Here is an 18,307-nt window from a genome sequence, read left to right as displayed (position 1 = left end):
CATTAATAATGAGGTGGCTGCGCTTGTGGACAGCTGAGACCATACAAACTCACTGCACATAAACAGCCAATGCTGCCCCTCCCCTGACATTTTCATGAGAATTTTCGCCAGTCCTGGCAGCTCTTATAGTTTGGTGCCACCAGGGCAGAGCTGGTAGCTCTTCTGCAGAGACACCCTCCACTGCAATTCACTGGCTGCTGCCGCTGTCAAAGAGCATTAAGAGATTCACACATCACGGGCTTCCCCTGAACATGGGGTTCCCTGGGCTCAGCTTGGGTGTGCACTGGCTACAGCCTGGGAGTGCTCTGTGAGTGTCATATTGCACCCACCCACACACTCATCTGCCACCTGGCTCCGTGAACCAGTCTCCACATTTACCTCTTCTCCCACTGCACCTCCCTCCCCACTGCACAGCACCCAGGGGCAGGGGCTGGCATAAGATATGTGCAGTGGGATGGTGGGAGTGCTAGAAAGGGGCAAAGTAGCTCCTGCTCTCAGCAGCCCTATGAAAGAAATGGGCGGTTCTCTCCCCAGGCAGGCCAGGTGGACCAGTTTGCGTCATGCACTAGCATCTCCTGCACAACAGCCCTTACATTACAGGGAGTAGGACACAGACACCTCTCACCCACAGCCTGACATTGCTACCATCAATCAGTGGAAAAGATAAAGATCTAGTGGTCAGAACAAGAAGAATGAACAGGCTCTGTTCCTATCGGGGCATGGGGTGGGACCTGAGATTTGAAGCAGGGGACTTGAGACTCAGGTGTCCAAGCTTCCCTACGTGACTTTGGGCAATTCTTGTCCCCTTTCTGTGCCTCACTTTTCCCTTCTGTGACATGGGTTGGATGAGAAAGTATCAAAGCCACACCCATGCAATACTTCAAAGCAGTTACTAATGCTGTGCCCTGTGGGACCTCTCGGAAGCTTGCAGGACAATCCTGATAGCCGTGCCCGCTCTGTTCCGTTGCATGATCTGTGAGAGAATCTTCACTAATCGTTAGCCGTGTAGGGCCTGTGACACACAGCTAAACCACTCTGATTCCATGTAGCAGAGGGCAACGGAGCATGCACACACTAGCCAATTCCTTGCAGCCTTCTCTTATCTCCCAGGGGTTTTGTGAGGTTTAATTAATTGGTGACTTTGAGGAGTTCAACTGAGAGTGAGGGGATGTTATGCTCCTCTTAATACACCCTAAAGGGTGCTAGTTATATGGTTATAGTAAAAAGAAGAGTTGGTGATTGTGCCACTTCCAGGTTGTTTTGGGTTGGTCATGCATCCCTGCCCTGGAACAAGGAGGAATGCAGGGCTATATCCATCTCGGGGTCAATTTCCCTAAGTGCTGGGAGTTAATGCCAGGACTAAGCCTGGCTCGTGATTCTTTGCAGCTAACTGGAAAGTGGCATTTCCTCCCCACCTGTCATGCATCATGTCCCAGTTTGAATGAGCCAGAGCAAGGAGTTGGCCTCCTTTGTTTTAAAAAGCACAGTGCCAAAGCCACTGATTACCCTACCCATGCTAATCCAGTTGGGCTGCACACTAAATTACCCAAGAGTTATGGGTATATCCCAAACCCCCAGATACCCCTTACCCAGTCCTGGAAGTTAGAAGCCCAAAACTAAGGAAAGTGAAGGGACCATCCTGCCCCTGCCTTTCACTCTAATTGGTCTGGTGACCCCTGGGCTGTGGACACTGGGGCGGGGATTTATTTCTGACTCCACCACTGACTTGCCAGGTAACCTTGGTCAAATCACGCAGCTCCAGGTCTCAGTTTCCCCACCGACCTCTTGTCTTATCTCGTAGAGTTTAGGCTGTAGGATCAGGAACCCACCTCTCACTGTATTTTCAGCTGTGCTGTGCTGTGCTGTGCTCTGCCCAATGGGGCCCTGATTTGATGAGGAGCCTCTAGGTCACCATCACAGTACTCAGCTTTCATTGTGCCCTGGGGAAGCCCAAACTATGCCCAGGACCCACGTGTCCAGGGGAACCCCCTGCGTGTACCCTGGAACTCCAATGTCTAGGGGAACCTCAAACTATGCCCAGGGAACCCCCTTGCCCAGGTGAACCCCCTAACTGTGCCCTGGGACCCCGCTGTCCAGGGGAAACCCCAGGTTATGCCCCGCGGAACCCCTCAGCTGTGGCTGGGGGAAGCCCATGGCCGTGCCCCCCCGCGGACTACATTCCCCAGCCTGCCCCGCGGCGCGGCCACGTGTCCCGGAGCAGCTGGGCGAGGAGGCGGCGGGAGATTCAAATCCCGACTCCCGAGCCGCATGGAGCCGAGCGGGATGGAGCCGGCGGCGGGGTCCGGGCAGGCCCGGCCGGGCTGTGAGTGAGACCGTGCGGGGGTGCGGCAGGGCGGGCGGACGGACAGACAGACAGACGGGGATGTGGGCCTGGGGAGAGCGGACGGACGGACGGACCGACCGGAGCAAGGGGGCAGGCAGGAGATGGCGGGGGGGTTGCTGGGGTCGGGGGCTGGGGAAATGGACAGACCGGCAGGGCGGGGGTGTGGCTGGGGAGAGAGGACGGGCAGACGGCAGTAGAGGGACAGGCAGGAGTTGGGCGGGGGGGGTGGGGACAGACAGACAGACAGACAGACATGTACGGTGGGCTGGGGGGCAGGGGAGAAGAGAGGACAAACCGATAGGAGCGGTGAGAGATGCAGACAGACAGACAGACGGGCGGGCGGGCGTGGTGCTGGAAGGGGACCCAGGCGGAGGGACGTGGCTGACAGGTGTGGGCTGCAGACAGGTGGGGACAGACAATGGGCCTGAATTGGGTCGGGGATGGGAGCTGGGCTATACGGTCCCCGGGACAGGCGTAGGAGGGCAGGGACACGAGGGTGACCTGGCTGGGGGTGTGGCAGGAGGGAGGATGCTGCAGAGATTCTGTCCTTCCGTCCCTTGACACCAGACAGGTTGGGATCAGGCAGAGGTGGGCTTGGACCAGCCAGTGTTGTGTGGGCAGGTCAGATAACCTGCTGGTCCTGGATCCCATCAGAAAAGGATGGGGTGGGAGCACAGGCCCTTAATGGAGAAGGGGCAGAAGCTGGAATTAAGGTACCTCTGCTTGAGCTACATAATTAACATAGCAGAACTTGCATACCTTAATTCAAACTTCCTCAGAGACAGGTGGTGATCCAGTGGGCAGTCTAAAACTTGAGACACCTGGGACCACCTCCCTGCTCTGCCATAGCTCCCTCACCCACTGGTGTGAGCTTCAGCAAATCACTTAGTTGCTGTGTGCCTCAGTTTCCCCATCTGTAAAATGGGAACACTTGCACTCCAGAGCAAGTGATGAGAGGATGAGTATTGTGAGGTTGTTGGATACTGTGGTAATAGGGCTAAAAAAGTACCATAGAGTCCTGAGGAACAAAGGGCTAGGATAATATTTTGTAGGTAGGATGCCAATGAGGTCTGAGCCCTTTCAGATGGGGGCCCATAAGCAGCAGGAGATGGGAGGGAAGGGCGTGCAAGATTTCTGGGGCATATGGCAAAAGTTATATAAAACCTGATCTGGAGAGCGTGTCTTATTTTGTCCCTGGGAGGGGCTGAGTGCACAAGAGGTGTATGTTTGTGAGTGCAAAAATACCAATCTAGCTGAAGAGGTTTTTAAATAGGACCTGTGCACAGGATACAGTGGGGTCTTGTTAATGTAGCTCTCTGCCTCGCTTGCCTGGCAAAGCAGGAGGGAGGGGAAAACAAGACCTGTTTACACGTAAAAAAGAGAGACAGCCAGAATGTAATAAATAGCCGTTAGAAGCTATTAAGTCATGTGCTAGTCCACTCCCCACATAGCACATAACAGTACTCCACAGTGTGTGCCTGGCCTCACCCAGCTCGTGATTCATAACCCCACCAAAGTCGCTTCAGTTTGTGTTTCCCATGACGGGGCTAGGAGTTTGTTAGCTGAACTTAAAAGCAGCACTCTGCTCTGCTGCTGGGGTTACTGAAACAAAAATCCATATTGTTATGGATATTTAAAAAAAAAAAAAAAATTTACATACAGGCTGAACCTCTCTCGTCCAGCACCCCGGCAACCTGACTAGTGCCAGACGAGGGAATTTGCTGACCCATGGGAGGTTAATGTTGTCGAGCAGCCTTCCCAACACTTCCCCTCTAATTGGGCTTTTAGACATTTAGGGGTAAATTACAGCTAAATAACAGCACAGAACACTGAGAGCCAGGACTGGGTGGCTGGAAACAAACTTTATGGGACCGCAAGAAATTTGGTTGTACCCCCAGTGAGTGGTTGTCCGGCTAACTCAAATCATGCTGGATTACAGATGTTGCTGGATGAGAGTGTTCTGGACTAGAGAGGTTCAACCTGTACATCTAAGAGAACTAGAATGGGAAAGTGCAGTTAGAAATACACATTTAAAAGTCCTGATTTGTGGCAAATGCTGTTTGCTTCTTGCAGCCAACAATTTTAAAGAATTGGCTTCCGCCATTGATGCTGTTTCCTTCAGTGTAGGCAACAAGAGACAGATTAACATCCGTTTCAGGGGTGCAATATCTGTATGGCAGGAGACGTGGAGATGTTATTGGCATGGGAAATCCCGGGAGTGTTCTTCCTAAAAGACTTCACTAAACTTCTATGAAATCTTAACTGAAATATATTTTAAAACGAACTCTACGCTCTTCTCCACGCTTGACCTGGCCTCGTCTTTTGAATTGTCCAGACGAGCGTCTCACAGCAGATGAGATGGATGAACAGAGGAGACAGAATGTGGCCTATCAATATCTCTGTCACCTGGAGGAAGCCAAACGGTGAGAGAGTCTGATTTATTAGAGGGGACCCTTTCGGGGTTATGTTGACCTACCTTCAATGTCTGATTTTTAGAACCTGTTCAACGGGAAACAGTGGGTGGGACTTCTGAAGTCGCACGTTGAGGAGTCTGGTTCGTCAAACACCCAGCATTGGGTCGCTCTGTTAGAGTGGATTTTCTTGACAAGTGGGTCGTAACTCCCAGGGGAGGGGGAAGGATGATGAAAGGCAACGTGGGGATAGAAAGGGAGTAAGTGAAATGACTTGCAATCTAAAGCAAAGAAAATATTGCACTGACCAAACAGCTGGCCCTTCATGGTTGTCTTTGCTGTCAGTCTCTCAAAACGCACAAACACCCAGAACCAGACCAGTGTTTCTTACCCTGTGTTCCATGGACCACTCTCAGGTGTGTTGTGAGCGTTTGGAAAAATACACAGATGGGTTTTCTGTTATTAAAACCAGATACAAAGTTACTTCATTGTTGTGATGCCTGATTAAATGACTTCACTTTGTTTTTGCTGTAGATATTGCTGTCTTTTTGTTTTTTGTTCTGACAATTTTTTTTAAAAGAAAATTTTCATAGGTGTTCCACTTAAATACTATTGTTTGGTGTTCTGTGGTGTCAAAAAGCCTAAAACACTGAACCAGACAGGCTTACAGCTCTCCGTAATGGCCTTTTCTTTCCCTTTTATAGTAAATATAAAGGGGTGGTGCACTTCTTTGTGAATACAGGGTGGCCATACTGAAAAACCATTGCACAGTGACCAGGAGACTATTAAGTGGAAACAATTGGATCTGAGCGCTGACTCAGGGACAAACGGATTCTCCTCCTGGAGGTTCAATTTCCGCTTACCTTGGGCAGGCCATTTCTCTTCTCTGTCCCTTGCTGTCTTCTGTGTGTAAGAGGCAGAAACCCAAGGAGGAGAAGTGCTACACAAACAGATGCAAAATATTGTCATCGTGATACATCCTCATCACCTGAGGCTTTACCTTGTGGCTGTGCTGTTTCTGGAATACCCCATAGGGTCTGTGGGAGACCCCCACTTGATGTGGCCTTGTAAAGGCTATTTTTCGCCCTCTCTCTTGTGCCAGCTGGATGGAGGCTTGTTTGAATGAGGAACTGGCCTCCCCCACGGAGCTGGAGGAGAGCTTACGGAATGGGGTCATCCTGGCCAAGCTGGGACACTGTTTTGCACCAGATGTCATCCCGCTGAAGAAGATCTACGACTGCGAGCAGGCGCGCTACAAGGTAAAGGAGTCGGGTGGAGGGATTTGCTTGGGTTGGAGGGAGGGAGTTTGAGGTTGGGGCTTTGGAGACCTGAGGTCTAATTGTGGCTCATTGTGTGGCTTTGGACAAATAACTTACACTGCACGCACCCACCTCTGCAAACTAGACAGGGGTCAGCAACCCCTGGCATGGGTGCCAAGAGCTGCATGCAGGCCAATTTACATGGCACCCGAGGAAGGATCTCAGCTCTGCCCCTCCTCCCCCATGGAGCCAAAAGCTTGCTCAAAGCCAGGCTGCCTGCAGATTAACAAAAGATCAGCTAATGGTGCTAACCACCCCCTAACCAGTAAAGCTCTGCAGCTTCATTTATTTATTAGTGACGCTGTTGTAAGTAAGACTATTAGTGACCTTAAAAAGCATCACCGGCACTCTGTAGGTACAGAGAGGTCAAAAGGTTAAATTTTGGCACTTCGTCTTGGAAAGATTGCTGACCCCTGATCTAGAGGGTTCTTCCTCCTGCCCTGCCCTTGTGACTGGACTTCAAGCCCCTTCCAGTTCTGATATTCTAAGATGCTATGAAACAGGCGTTGTCTGCCTCTCCTGTGTTGAAGGCAGGTGGATTTTTGCAGGGGAGGGGACAGAGGGGGAAGGGAGGATCTGATATTTCTGATGCAACTTGCAGCAGACCTCATTCATGCAAAGATGACTGTCAATCAGGCCCACCTCTGCATTGTTCCTGGCCTGTGCTGGCTTAAATGGGTTTGGAAGAACTACATGCAGCTGATGCCTCTGGTCCAATGCCCAGAGCCAGCTGCCTTAGATGAAGGCACGAGAAATCCTCTAGTGAGCAAAATGGCATAATACGCTTGGAAGGAAAATTTAATTCGAACGCCTATTTAGTCTCTCCTCTCGTTCTCCAGGCAACTGGACTTCATTTTCGACATACGGATAACATCAACCGTTGGCGTGATGCCATGACCCACTTGGGGTTTCCTACGGTAATGTACTAGTGTCACTGTCCAGGCCAAAAACAGATCCTGCGGAAATAGAAAAGTGCTGTGATTTGATTTTAAAAACACAGCCCCTGCACGGGAGTGGGCACAGTTTGCATGACTCCACCCAGCCAGATAGCTCAGAACCCCTCTGTCGTGCAAGGCAGCTGGTTAGGCTAATAACACGTTCGTCTGAAACCTGGGGACATGAAAGAACCTTCCTTTGTCTCCTGTATAGCCAGGGCATACAGCTTTCCCCGGCAGGGGTGAGTGAACTTTTTACCTTTGGCCCCACTTTTCGTCCCTGCAATTAGCAGGCGCCCCCCCACCCCAACCTGTCTAATCCAAACCGATGGAAATTTCAGTTATATTCCTGTGAACAGAAAAACCCCTTTTGGTGAGTGTGTGGTGTGTTTTTTTTTTTTTAAGCGTAGAATGTCAAAACTTTATTGATCAGTGTATAAATATGATACACACAAAAAACGAACAGATTTTCAATGTTTTTAGTGAGATAGATGAGCCTGAGATCCAGCAGCCAACTGTGTGGTGCCCCCTTATGAAATTTCGTGCTTGCCCCCCGCCAACTTTGCATACCTCTGGTCTAGGGCACAGTCAGGCCTAAGTCTGCATGTGTGCTCCTGTCTCCCTCTGGGTATTGCAGTGACCCGAGAGAGAAACTTGTGGGAGGAGGGGACGTTAAGGGGGTAGCTGCCTCAGCGAGAAGGAGAGGAGACAGCTGTACAATCATGACGGAGCGGCCTGTTGACCTGCATTCTCCCCTCAGGGCCACGCTCCTGACAAGGGCCTGCATGGGGAGGGAGGGTAAGCCTGCACTCATGGCTGCAGAGATCAATTTTCCAGGGTTTGATTGAGCTGGTCTAGTAGGGACCCCCTAAATCAAACACTGAGGATGTCTCCATCAACTCACTACTCCTGGCATTCGCGGTAAGGGAAGTCAACAGGAAAGTCTCTCCTGCTGGCCTCCTGCTGTGGGGGATGGTAGAGACATTCACTCTAAGGTACCCAGATCCAGCATAGCTAGAGTCGATGTATCTTAAGTTGACTTTCTCCCGTAGCGTAGACCTGCTCTGAAGGTCGGTAAAGATAATCCCTAGCATGTCACAGCTTCAGAAAGGAAGGCTGTATCACTGTACCCATTTTATAGATGTGGAAACTGAGGCAGACCGAGGTCACCCAGCAGGTCCGGGCAGAACAAGGGGTTGAACCCTGGTCTCTTGAGTAGCCAGCCCATGCCTTAGCCATGGGGCTTTACCGTACAGCTCAGTAGTTAAAGCTGATTGGTGCTTACGCTGGTGCTGTCTATACTGCCAACAGATCTTTCACCCAGAGACCACAGACATCTACGACAAGAAGAACATGCCACGGGTGGTCTATTGCATCCATGCTCTGAGGTATGTGAGCAATCCAGAGTGTAACCTGTAAAAGAGGTGCTCCTCTGGGATTATTCGAATTGAAGAGTTTTTGGCCTGTAGGTTTTAAGCAGTGATTCTTGTGCCCTCTAGTGGTCACTTTGATTTTGTTTTCGCTACAAAAGCCAATAATCCTTGCATTTGGGTCCAGATCTTGTAAATACCCATGAACGTGTTTAACTCCCTGTCAGACAGATTCCTACACCTGTCAGCTGAGGCTGTGTGTATGACTGGAGTTAGGTACACTAAAAGCTTGACTATCCAGCATACCCGGGGATTGCCAGCTAATCCAATCTTCCGATTAGTTGAGCACCAGGTCGGCAGAGCAGCCACTAGCCAAGCAACCCCATGGGCTGCAGTGCTGGATAACAGAACTTGCTGGTTAGCCAAGTGCTGGCTAACATGGCTTTTACTGCACCATTCCTATGCTTACGGTTCCCTGTCCCTTTTTTTTTTGCTGAGTTCCTCTTGACTGCCCCTGCCAGCCCAGCCTCTTGCTGGAGGTGCCCAGCCTTGTGCACCCAAGTTTGAAAATACCAAGTCCAGGCTTTGAAATACACACAGAGAAGCACACCCCAGACTCTAAGGCTACGTCTACGCAGCAGCGTTACTTTGAAATAATCCATTCTGGAATAGCTGTTCCAAAATAGCTTATTTTGAAATGACACAGCTACTCAAAGAATGAATTTCGTAAGAGCATCCAGCTATTTTGAAATAGCGTGTCCAGACGTAGTGCCTATTTCGAAATCCAGGTTACACTCTGGATTCCTCGCATACCTCCATGGTGCCACAGGACGACTTGCTATTTTGAAATAGTGCCACTGGGTGCCATTGTGGCTTATTTTGAAATAGCACTATTCTGTGTCTGAACAGCACCTATTTTGAAATAGACACAATTCCTCCTGCCATGAGGCTTCAAAATAACATGCCCGCTATTTGGATTTTATTTTGAAATGGGGCGGGGGGGCAGGGTGTAGATGCTCACAAAGTTATTTTGAAACAGCTGTTAGTTTGGAATAACGTTGCTGGTTAGACCTAGTCTGAGTGCCTTGACAAAATGTTCTAAATGCAATGCTTGCACCCTGTGGGGTGGGAGGGAGCTGCTGCCGTTCCCTCCAAATTCCATCTCCTATGGAGGACCCTTTAAAATAAAATACTGTCTCTAAGTCTGTTCTTCCCACGCAGATCTTTCATAAAGAAGGGTTTTGCTGCAGCTCTGTAAAGCTGCTGAGACTGGGCAGGCTCAGAGCAGGGGGAGGGAGTCATTGTCAAAGGCAAGGGGGAAACCCCCAACAGCTGCCTCCTGCCTCTTAAGGGGTTTGTTTTGAATACATATGACAGAGAGGGAGGGAGAGACAGGTTCCAATTTATTTAGCCCTTCCAGGGTCAAAGCAACCACCTCAGTTACTCTGGAAAGCAGCAGCTAGCCAGTTGGGGTCAAATGGTGCTGGTGTTGTGCTTTACAAAGGGGTCTTGTCCCTGTTTTGCAGATGGGGAAACTGAGGCACAGTGACTTGCCTAAGGTGTACAGTGAGTCAGTCACAGAGCTGGCATTGTAGCATTCTGATCTCCCCGTTCTGTGTTCTAATAGTCAGGCTACAGAGTTCCATGAAATATTTTGTTCTTGTTTTATATCTTCAGTTTATACTTGTTTAAGCTGGGGCTGGCTCCGCAGATCCAGGATTTATACGGGAAGGTGAACTTTACAGGTATGGGATGGGAAAAGACAAATCTGTCCTAGTTCCTGCAGGCTTCCTTGTTTATCTCTAACAAATTGGAATTTACTGCTCGTCTCTCTGGAATTGTCCTGCAGAGAGGATGCTTATTTCTAAGGAGCTTTGTTTAAGCTGAGATGGAAAATTGACTTGTATCTACGTAGTTAACACAGGAGATCAGTGGCCCGCTCTCCCAGGCGCTGTGTGTACCCATGACAAGAGTCCCCATCCTGAGCCATCTAGATAGGGATGACTTAGATGGGGTTGATCCTGCTTGAAGCAGGGGGCTGGCCTAGATGACCTCCTGAGGTCCCATCCAGCCCTGGTATTCTATGATCTGATGGACCGCGGGGAGACAGGTCAGGGTAGGGGAGAGACTTGCCCAAGGTCACAGGGTTGGACGGTGGCAAAGTGGGGACTAGAACCCAGGTGTCCTGATCAATGTTCCCTCTGATCTTTTTTTATCCATGGGCAGATTTTTCCATTCATGTGTGAAATGACTGTTATGTGCAAATGTGTACCACCAGTAGAAACAAAAAACCAGCTGCCAATCAGCTGCATGGTATTTGAATCTCTTTGGAAGGGGTGCACAAGCGCTCGGCTTACAGGGAACACTGGTCCTGCTTCCAGTTCTCGCCACTGAACCACACTGTCCCATTGGAGATGGGCTCCTCGGGTGTACCCAGCTCAGCCCTGTTGACATTAGAGACAGAAACACATGCTGGTTCTTGCTCCCTTAGGCTTGGTGGCTTTTATTTTAAAGTTCTTTTGAGACCCTGAATTTCTCTTTATCACATGGCCTTGACTCTGCAACACAGTCCACAGAGGCGCACACATCTCCATTGAAGCTGGAGGCTCTGGCGCAGATCAAACTGGCAGGGAATCTCTGTGAACCTCCACCATTTGGTGGTGGTACAGGGGAGGCTATGGCTGTTCAGGGCCTGGCATACCCTACTGGGGCCTCTGCTTGCCATCCTCATGGTAAAGAGAAATGTCAGAAGGAAGTTTGGCGTCAGCACTGGGTCAAATGGGCGCGAATTCGCTGACTTGCTCTGTTCCAGAGGAGGAAATTAACAACATGAAGCGGGAGCTGGAGAAATACGGCCTCCAGATGCCGGCTTTCAGCAAGATTGGCGGGATCCTCGCCAGCGAGCTCTCGGTGGATGAAGTGGCAGGTGACTTGACTCCCTCGGATTAAAGAGTCCGTGGCTTTCCCATCCGTGGCGTCCCTCCCTGCAGCCTTCTGGCTTAATCTGGTTCTGAGTCCCTGCATGTGTTGGACTACTTTATGGGTTGAGCTAGGTCAGTGGTGTGTTGCCAGCAGCCCACCAGGATTCTATGTGTGGCCCACAAGACCTCTTGGTTGCCAAATGTCACTGGTTTCTTCCTACATGTCTCTTTTTTTCCCCCTTACTGGTATGACTAAGGTGACACGTGTGTAAAGTGAGGGCCCGTGAAGTGAGGTTTGTGCCCGCTGACTGCACACAGCACTGACGGTGCGCTTGCCCTGCAGCCAATCGGTGTTGCTACAGGTCAGAACATAAGAATGGCCAGACTGGGTCAGACCAAAGGTTCATCCAGCCCAGTGTCCTGTGGGCCGACAGTGGCCAATGCCCCAGAGTGGGTGAACAGAACAGGGAATCACTGAGTGATCCCTCTCCTGTCTTCCACTTCCAGCCTCTGACAAGCAGCAGCCAGGGACCCCATTCCTACCCCTCCTGGCTACTAGCCATGGATGGACCTGTCCTCCAGGAATTTCTCTAGCTCTTTTTTGAACCCTGTTCAAGTCCTGGTCTTCATAACCTCCTCCGGCGAGGAGTTCCACGGGTCGACCACGCACATACCACAAATTCTGGGTGTCCAAGCACTGTTAGCCAAACTCTCCTATCCTGGGAGTCAGTCTTGGTTATGACAGTCTTGTGGCTGCTGGGAAGGAGGGCCACTCATGGGGCCCACTGACTAGCCTAGGCTGCCCATCTTTGGTGTAGGTCCAGCTCAGCCCAAACCACTGGCCTGGTGATTTAAAGGCGGCGTTAGGTATATACTGCGTAGGCCCTGGTCTTCAGGAAAATTGTGATCCAGCAAGTTCTTGGCTGTAGGTCACAGCCCTGTCCAGTCTGGATCTATCCCTGTGGGAAGGGTGGGACTCACTGGCATCTCCCATCAGTCACATTAGCACCTTCCTGCTGACTGCGCTGGCTTTTGTGGATCACCGTCCCAGAGATGTATTTCTCTCCATGCGTTGTCTGGGGAGTGACCACCTAACCCAGGGTTTTTTGGATTCTGGGGCTTTATTTTTTTTCAAGTTCCTGGAAAGTTCAGGGTCGCAATGCTGCGTGACCCCATAGCTCCAGGCCCTAGATAAATGGAAAGCCCCAAGCCCTGCTTCCTTTAGCAGCTTGCTCCCTCCCTGACCTCCCAGTGCCCTTATGTCTCTGCCTTGCCTTGGCTGCTCTAGTTCACGCCGCTGTCCTCGCGATCAATGAAGCTGTGGAGAGGGGGGTAGTGGAGCAGACCCTGGTGGCCCTGCGCAATCCCAGCGCCATGCTGCTCAACCTGCAAGAGAACCTCGCTGCTGTCTATCAGGAGATGCTGTACCAGGCCAAGATGGAGAAAGCCGGCAACGCCCGGAACCGGGTAAGGACCCCCTTGGTGAATGGAGAAGCTCCCTTGTTTGGCAGTAGTGGTAGGTTCTTCTCCTGTAGGTGGATCACAGCAGTGCCATGTGCATCATGAGAATTGCACCTGGGGATGACAGACAATGAGACGCTGGGCGTGAGTCAACAACATCCCCTGGTAGCCAAGAAGGCTAATGGCATAGTGGGATGCATTAGGAGCACTGCCAGCAGATCGGGGAAGTGATTATTCCCCTCTGGTCAGCACTGGTGAGGCCACATCTGGAGTATTGCACCCAGTTCTGGGCCCCCCACTCCAGAAAGGCTGTGGAGGCGCTGGAGAGATTCCAGCGGAGGGCGACACAAATCAATCGGGGGTTGGAGCACATGACCTATGAGGAGAGGCTGAGGGATGTGGGCTCAGTGTACAGAAAAGAAGAGGGCAAGGGGTGGGGGATTTGACAGCAGCCTTCAACCATCTGAAGAGGGGCTCCAAAGGAGATGGAGAGAGGCTGTTCTCAGTGGTGGCAGATGGCAGAAGGAGGAGCAATGATCTCCAATTACAGGGGAGGAGTAGTAGTAGGTTGGATATTAAGAGAAACCATTTCCCCAGGAGGGTGGTGAAGCACTGGAATGTGTTACCAAGAGAGGTGGTGGGATTTCCAGCCCTAGAGGTTTTTAAGTCCCGGCTTCACAAAGCCCTGGCTGGGATGATTTCGTTGGGCTTAGCCCTGCTTTGAGCAGGGGGTTGGACTAGATGACTCCTGAGTCTCTCTTCTAAACCTAATCATCCATAAGCCGGGGTTTGCTCCTTGACCATTGACCCCTCTAAATTCTGAGCTTGCATTCTCTTAGAAAAGGAGGGAGGGAAAACACAGGGTGGCTTTCTCTGTAGCAAGGAAAGGAAATCGGCCAGATCCTGCTGGGGTGCTGGCCTAAAGCTGGCTGACCTGGCCAGAGGAGGAATGCCGTGTGGGCCGAGCAGCGGGGTGGGTATATCTGGGCACAGCTGGAGAAAACAGCTGTGCTACTGTACTTTCTTCTGGCTACACCTCATGCTAGTTGCAGCAGCCTTTGGGGCTGAGTCCAGAGCCCCTCTTGGCCAAGATGTGCAACCATGGATGGCTTCTCCCTTTCCTCAGCACCTGCACGGGAGCCCAGAAAGTGAGGATATTTATGACCGGTGTCTGACCCAGGCTGAAATACAAGGGAACATCAACAAAGTCAATGGTGAGCCAAAGAGCTGCATCTGGTGCCTGAGAGGTGGTGGATCTGGGATCTGCCCAGTGTTAACTAATTCTCCCCAAAGGCTTTGTCTGGTGGAAGGCTTGGGCGGGGCTTGTTAGTGGCGGCGTGGCCTCTGCTCTGGCTGCTTTTGGCATTCTGGTCAGGAGCAATGGTGCGGGGGGGCGGGACTTTCTCCTTCCCAGGGCCAAGGGGTTTCTTTCCAGGAGCAGCCTGAGGTTCTCCACGTGGCTCCAGCACAGAAGGAATCCCTGAAGCAGGTGACCTGGGCAATCTCCTTTTAAGGACTTGTCTACACAGGGAAGGGCTAATCCAGATTGACTCCTGGTGCAGAGATGTTCCTGTGAGAGCCTGTGTTGTGAATTAATTTAATGCCATTTTGGAAGAGGAGAAATTGGGAATAGCTAATCCACTTTCAATTCACAAGCTGCTTCATCCTGGCTTCATTTTCATGAGCCCTAACACATTGCACCTGTGTGGATGGCGGGTATCAGACCTCGAACTCGAGACCTCTGTATTGCAGAGCACAAGCCCCTTGTGCATGAGCAGCTTCATTGGCCCAAGTGCCCCTCTACCACTAGAGGTCAGCAGAGCGCCACTTAAGTGGGTGTGGCTTAGTGGTCAGTGCCCTCTACTGGGGCACATTAAACCTGAGTTTGGTTCTTTACTCTGTCACCTTGGACAAATCACATCGCCTTTCTGTGCCTCAGTTTCCCCATTTGTAAAAAGATACTGAGCTTCTTGGTAGGGAGCTTGGCGCTCTACTGACGAGAGCGCTTGGTAACTCTCACTGCAGGTGTGTTAGCCACTCAAAGCTCCGGGACTGGGCGTTCATGGTAGTGAGCAGCTCCATCGGCTGGCCGCAGATGTAGGCTCTTCTCTGTGAGTCCATCAGAGGGCAAGATACTTATAGTGAAACTATTGCACAAATATCCACCAGCCCTTTTGAAAGGGGCTCGCCTGGCAAATCCAACAGCTGGGGCTTCAAGCCAGCCATTAGGGCAAATGGAATCCAGCTCTGTGCGCTGCCTGAACCAGCTCACTGGGATTTTAAATTCTCCATTGCTAAAAGACACTGCAGCACTCCATGGTAGTGAGCAGCCCAGGCCAGTGGCTCTCTGGGGTCCCCTGGCGGGTGACTTCTGCCCTGCCCTGCCCTGTTTTAAAATCTGGCCTCTCTCCTAGTGCAGGGAGCGCTGGAGTATGTGGATGATGCTCTGGAGCGGCAGGACCCTCTGGCTTTGTGCCGGGCCTTGCAGGATCCCGTTTTGGCCATGCGCGGCGTGCAGCGGGAGAACGCGGCCTGGTACTTGGACCAGCTGAGTGCAGACCGGGAGCAGAAAGCACTGGTATGGCCCGAATGAGGTGGCCCTGAAAAAGCAGCAGACTCGCTGGCTCAGTCCCCCTCATGTCTGAGCTCCTGACACTTTGCCTACTGTAGGAGCTGGGGTACGTGGACCTGCTGGAGCGGGAGGAGGTGCAGTCGGGGATCTACGCAGCCAACGAGAAGGGTGATCAGGAACAGGCCAGTAAGTTGTGCCAAGCCATTTGCGCTGCAGAGGGTGGCTGGTATGGAGCCGGGGGTGAGGGGAGATGCAGGTTGCAAAGAATCCGACCAGATCCAGATTTCTTAGCTCCAGTTTTGGGTGGGGGTACAGGCTGCAGGCTGGGAGTGTGGGCTTTGGGGTGGGGCAGCCAGGGATAAGGGCTTTGGGGTGCAGGAGGGTGCTTAGGGCTGGAGGGGTACTCCAGGCGGGGGCAGGAGCTCATGCTTACCTGCTCAGCTCTTTCCTGGGGATAGCAAGGAGGGACACCTTCCCCTGGCCGCTGAAGCTCAGTGCTGGGGCTGGTGGAGAGGGCAATCCCCTTCAATACACTGTCCCCAGCCGCTCCAGGGTTTGGTGAGGGAGATCCCCCCCACCCCCACTACAGTCCTGAGCCCCTGTGTGGGGCTTAATGGGAAGCTGTGCAGCTTAGGGGGGGTACTTGTCCCATCTCCTTCGTCCTACGGCGTGCAGTGAGCTGGGCCGTGAGCCGCATCAATGCGTCCATCCGCCGGGGAGCGGCAGCGGAGACAGTGCGAGAGCTGATGCGCCCCGAGGCCCAGCTGCCTGAGGTGTTGGCCTTTGCTGCCCTGCTGTACCAGCGCGAGCTGTCCCTGCTGCAGCGACAGCACCCGCAGGTGAGGCGGAGACGGGGGGATGCTCTGAGCAGGGGGCGGGGAGGTGTCAGAGGCTATGGGACAGCCACGTCTTTGCTGGTGCCCCCTTACCCCACCCAAGCATGCACTTCGCAGGCTGCCATCTGCACTGGGCATTGGCGGTGGGCGAATGGTTGGCTTGGGGAGGCAAGCCCCAGCCCTGCTCCTTCCGCCCCCAGGCCCTCTCCCTTCCTTCCATGCCCCCTGGAGAACCAGTCCCTGTTGTCATCACTGCCCCAGCTCCCATGCCCAATTTTCCCTGAAAACTGACCGCTTGGGCAGCTGCCCAGGAGAGATTCAGGTGCTGCCCAGATGATTCATGCTCCTGGCTGTGGGCGCTCTGTTAATGTCTATTGTTGGTGCACATAACAAAATTTATTCTGCATGTGAATGGAAACAATTAAAGGGAACACTGCCCATCTCCTGCCTGGTCCTGGAGCACCAGGCAACCCCAGCTGCTGCCCCAGCTTTCCTGGCTGGCTGGAACATGGGCAGGGCCACTGCCCCATCTTTTTTTTTTTAAAATGCCTGTTACCCCAACCCCGTTGCTGGGGAATCACAATGGCTTATGACCTCTTCCATTCAGCTCTTGGCTTTGCAGTGTGGGTGACTGGTTGCCCTGGTGGTTAAAAACCCTGGACTGGAGACATGGGTTCCATCGCTGCCTCTGCTGCAGAGGGCAAGGGGCAAGTCTCTCTCTGCCTCAGTTTCTCCCTCTATATGTGGATTTGTGTCAGGCACTGGGGGTGGGTGGGAAAGAGACCAGAAAAGGATAATTGCCCTCTTCTTGCTTTCTGCAGGGTGAGCTGATGCAGGAGGAGCTGTATGTTGCTGTGGAGATGCTGTCAGCTGTGGCATTGATCAACCAGGCGGTGGAAGCTGGGGATGTCTATGGATGCTGGAGTAGCCTGGTCAGCCCTGCCCTGGGCCTGTCTGATATTGAGGAGGCAAACACACAGCGGTAATTGGTTGATTTCAGTGGGAAAGACGCCCTCTGTGCCCATCCAACTTGGTGAATCGTCTGAATGGAGCTAAGAGGCTTAGTTGCTTTTAAAAGTGACAGTTCTGGGCCCCTGAAGTTGGTGAGCTGAGGGGCGGTGCACATCTGCCCCTGCCTTGGTGCATGTAACAAAACTTGTGCTGCACATGGAGGGGGAGATTTGAGGCCACAAAACAAAATGGACCTGCCAAAAGCTGGGCTCTGAATGGTTAAACTGTCTCTAACCTGGTTCCATTACCGCTTGGAGCTGGCTGCAGGCCCAGCCTCTTGAAGGATCTGTGGCTGTGGGACAAAACCAGCGATGGTCTTCTGCTAAGAAAGGGAGCACTGAATTTGTGTGAGGAAGCCAGGACTCTTGGGTTCCATCCTTTGCAGGCTTTTAGCGCTGCCGTGTGCCTCAGTTTCCCCATTTGTGTAAATTTAAAAAAAAAAAAAGCAATGGCCTCCTGTGATGGGGCATTTTGCAATGGTGTTTTTCAGCCCTTCCATTTCCGTCTTGCACTAAGCATCAGCTCTGTCCTTCCCTTCCAGCTATTTCGATGACTTGTTGGAGCTGCAGCGCCAGTCTGGGAAAGCAGGGGTGGAGTTCCTGAGCTGGAATGACATCCAGGCCTGTGTGAGCAGCGCCAACGCATCGGTACAAGAAGAAAACGACAGTAAGTGGCTTTTATGCCTGAGCCCTGGGCTCTGTGAACTGCAGCGGGCTCTGACCCTCTTTGGTTTCCTTCCACCTCCTTGGCAGAGATCCTCGCCGTCCGATTGATCAACGAGGCACTGGCGCAGTACGACCCGGAGAAAACCCTCACGGCTCTGCTGCTGCCCTCTGCTGGGCTCTCTGCCGTGACCCTCCCGGTAGCGCAGCGCTACCACGACGTGCTGACGGCTGCGCTAAGGCAGAAAGCCCAGGTAGGATGGTGAGCTTTGCACTGCAGAGAAGCAGGGTGAGGCAGAGAGGGAGCTGACATCTTAATAGTTCTCCCCAGTAGTGTTCCCTAGAAGCTGAGCGCTTGGGTGGCGGTTCAGGAGAGGTTCAGGTACTGCTCAGTGGGCTGGCAGAGTGTCCCTAGCTGGCAGCATTGTGGTGCACATTAGCACTTGCTTTGGTGCACATAAAATT

At 52.2% G+C, this 18,307-nt stretch overlaps 1 protein-coding gene across 1 annotated transcript in view; it reads left to right on the top strand.

Annotated features, from left to right (window-relative positions):
• Positions 1 to 2,283: 2,283 nt before the first annotated feature.
• The window catches only part of IQGAP3 (IQ motif containing GTPase activating protein 3), a 41,067-nt gene continuing 25,043 nt past the window's right edge, over positions 2,284 to 18,307 (top strand). Inside the window, exons 1-15 of the mRNA XM_074980598.1 lie at positions 2,284 to 2,323; positions 4,680 to 4,767; positions 5,858 to 6,014; positions 6,914 to 6,991; positions 8,321 to 8,397; positions 10,057 to 10,124; positions 11,192 to 11,305; positions 12,589 to 12,767; positions 13,888 to 13,975; positions 15,176 to 15,339; positions 15,432 to 15,519; positions 16,009 to 16,172; positions 16,991 to 17,151; positions 17,722 to 17,846; positions 17,933 to 18,096. Coding sequence (XP_074836699.1) covers positions 2,284 to 2,323; positions 4,680 to 4,767; positions 5,858 to 6,014; positions 6,914 to 6,991; positions 8,321 to 8,397; positions 10,057 to 10,124; positions 11,192 to 11,305; positions 12,589 to 12,767; positions 13,888 to 13,975; positions 15,176 to 15,339; positions 15,432 to 15,519; positions 16,009 to 16,172; positions 16,991 to 17,151; positions 17,722 to 17,846; positions 17,933 to 18,096 — 1,755 coding nt within the window. The remainder of the gene's footprint in view (positions 2,324 to 4,679; positions 4,768 to 5,857; positions 6,015 to 6,913; positions 6,992 to 8,320; positions 8,398 to 10,056; positions 10,125 to 11,191; positions 11,306 to 12,588; positions 12,768 to 13,887; positions 13,976 to 15,175; positions 15,340 to 15,431; positions 15,520 to 16,008; positions 16,173 to 16,990; positions 17,152 to 17,721; positions 17,847 to 17,932; positions 18,097 to 18,307) is intronic.

Source organism: Carettochelys insculpta, chromosome 30 (genome assembly GCF_033958435.1).
Source record: "Carettochelys insculpta isolate YL-2023 chromosome 30, ASM3395843v1, whole genome shotgun sequence".
Lineage (NCBI taxonomy): Eukaryota > Metazoa > Chordata > Testudines > Carettochelyidae > Carettochelys > Carettochelys insculpta.
The sequence above is the reverse complement of the archived record's forward strand: the minus strand, read 5'-3'. Positions and strand labels throughout refer to the sequence as shown.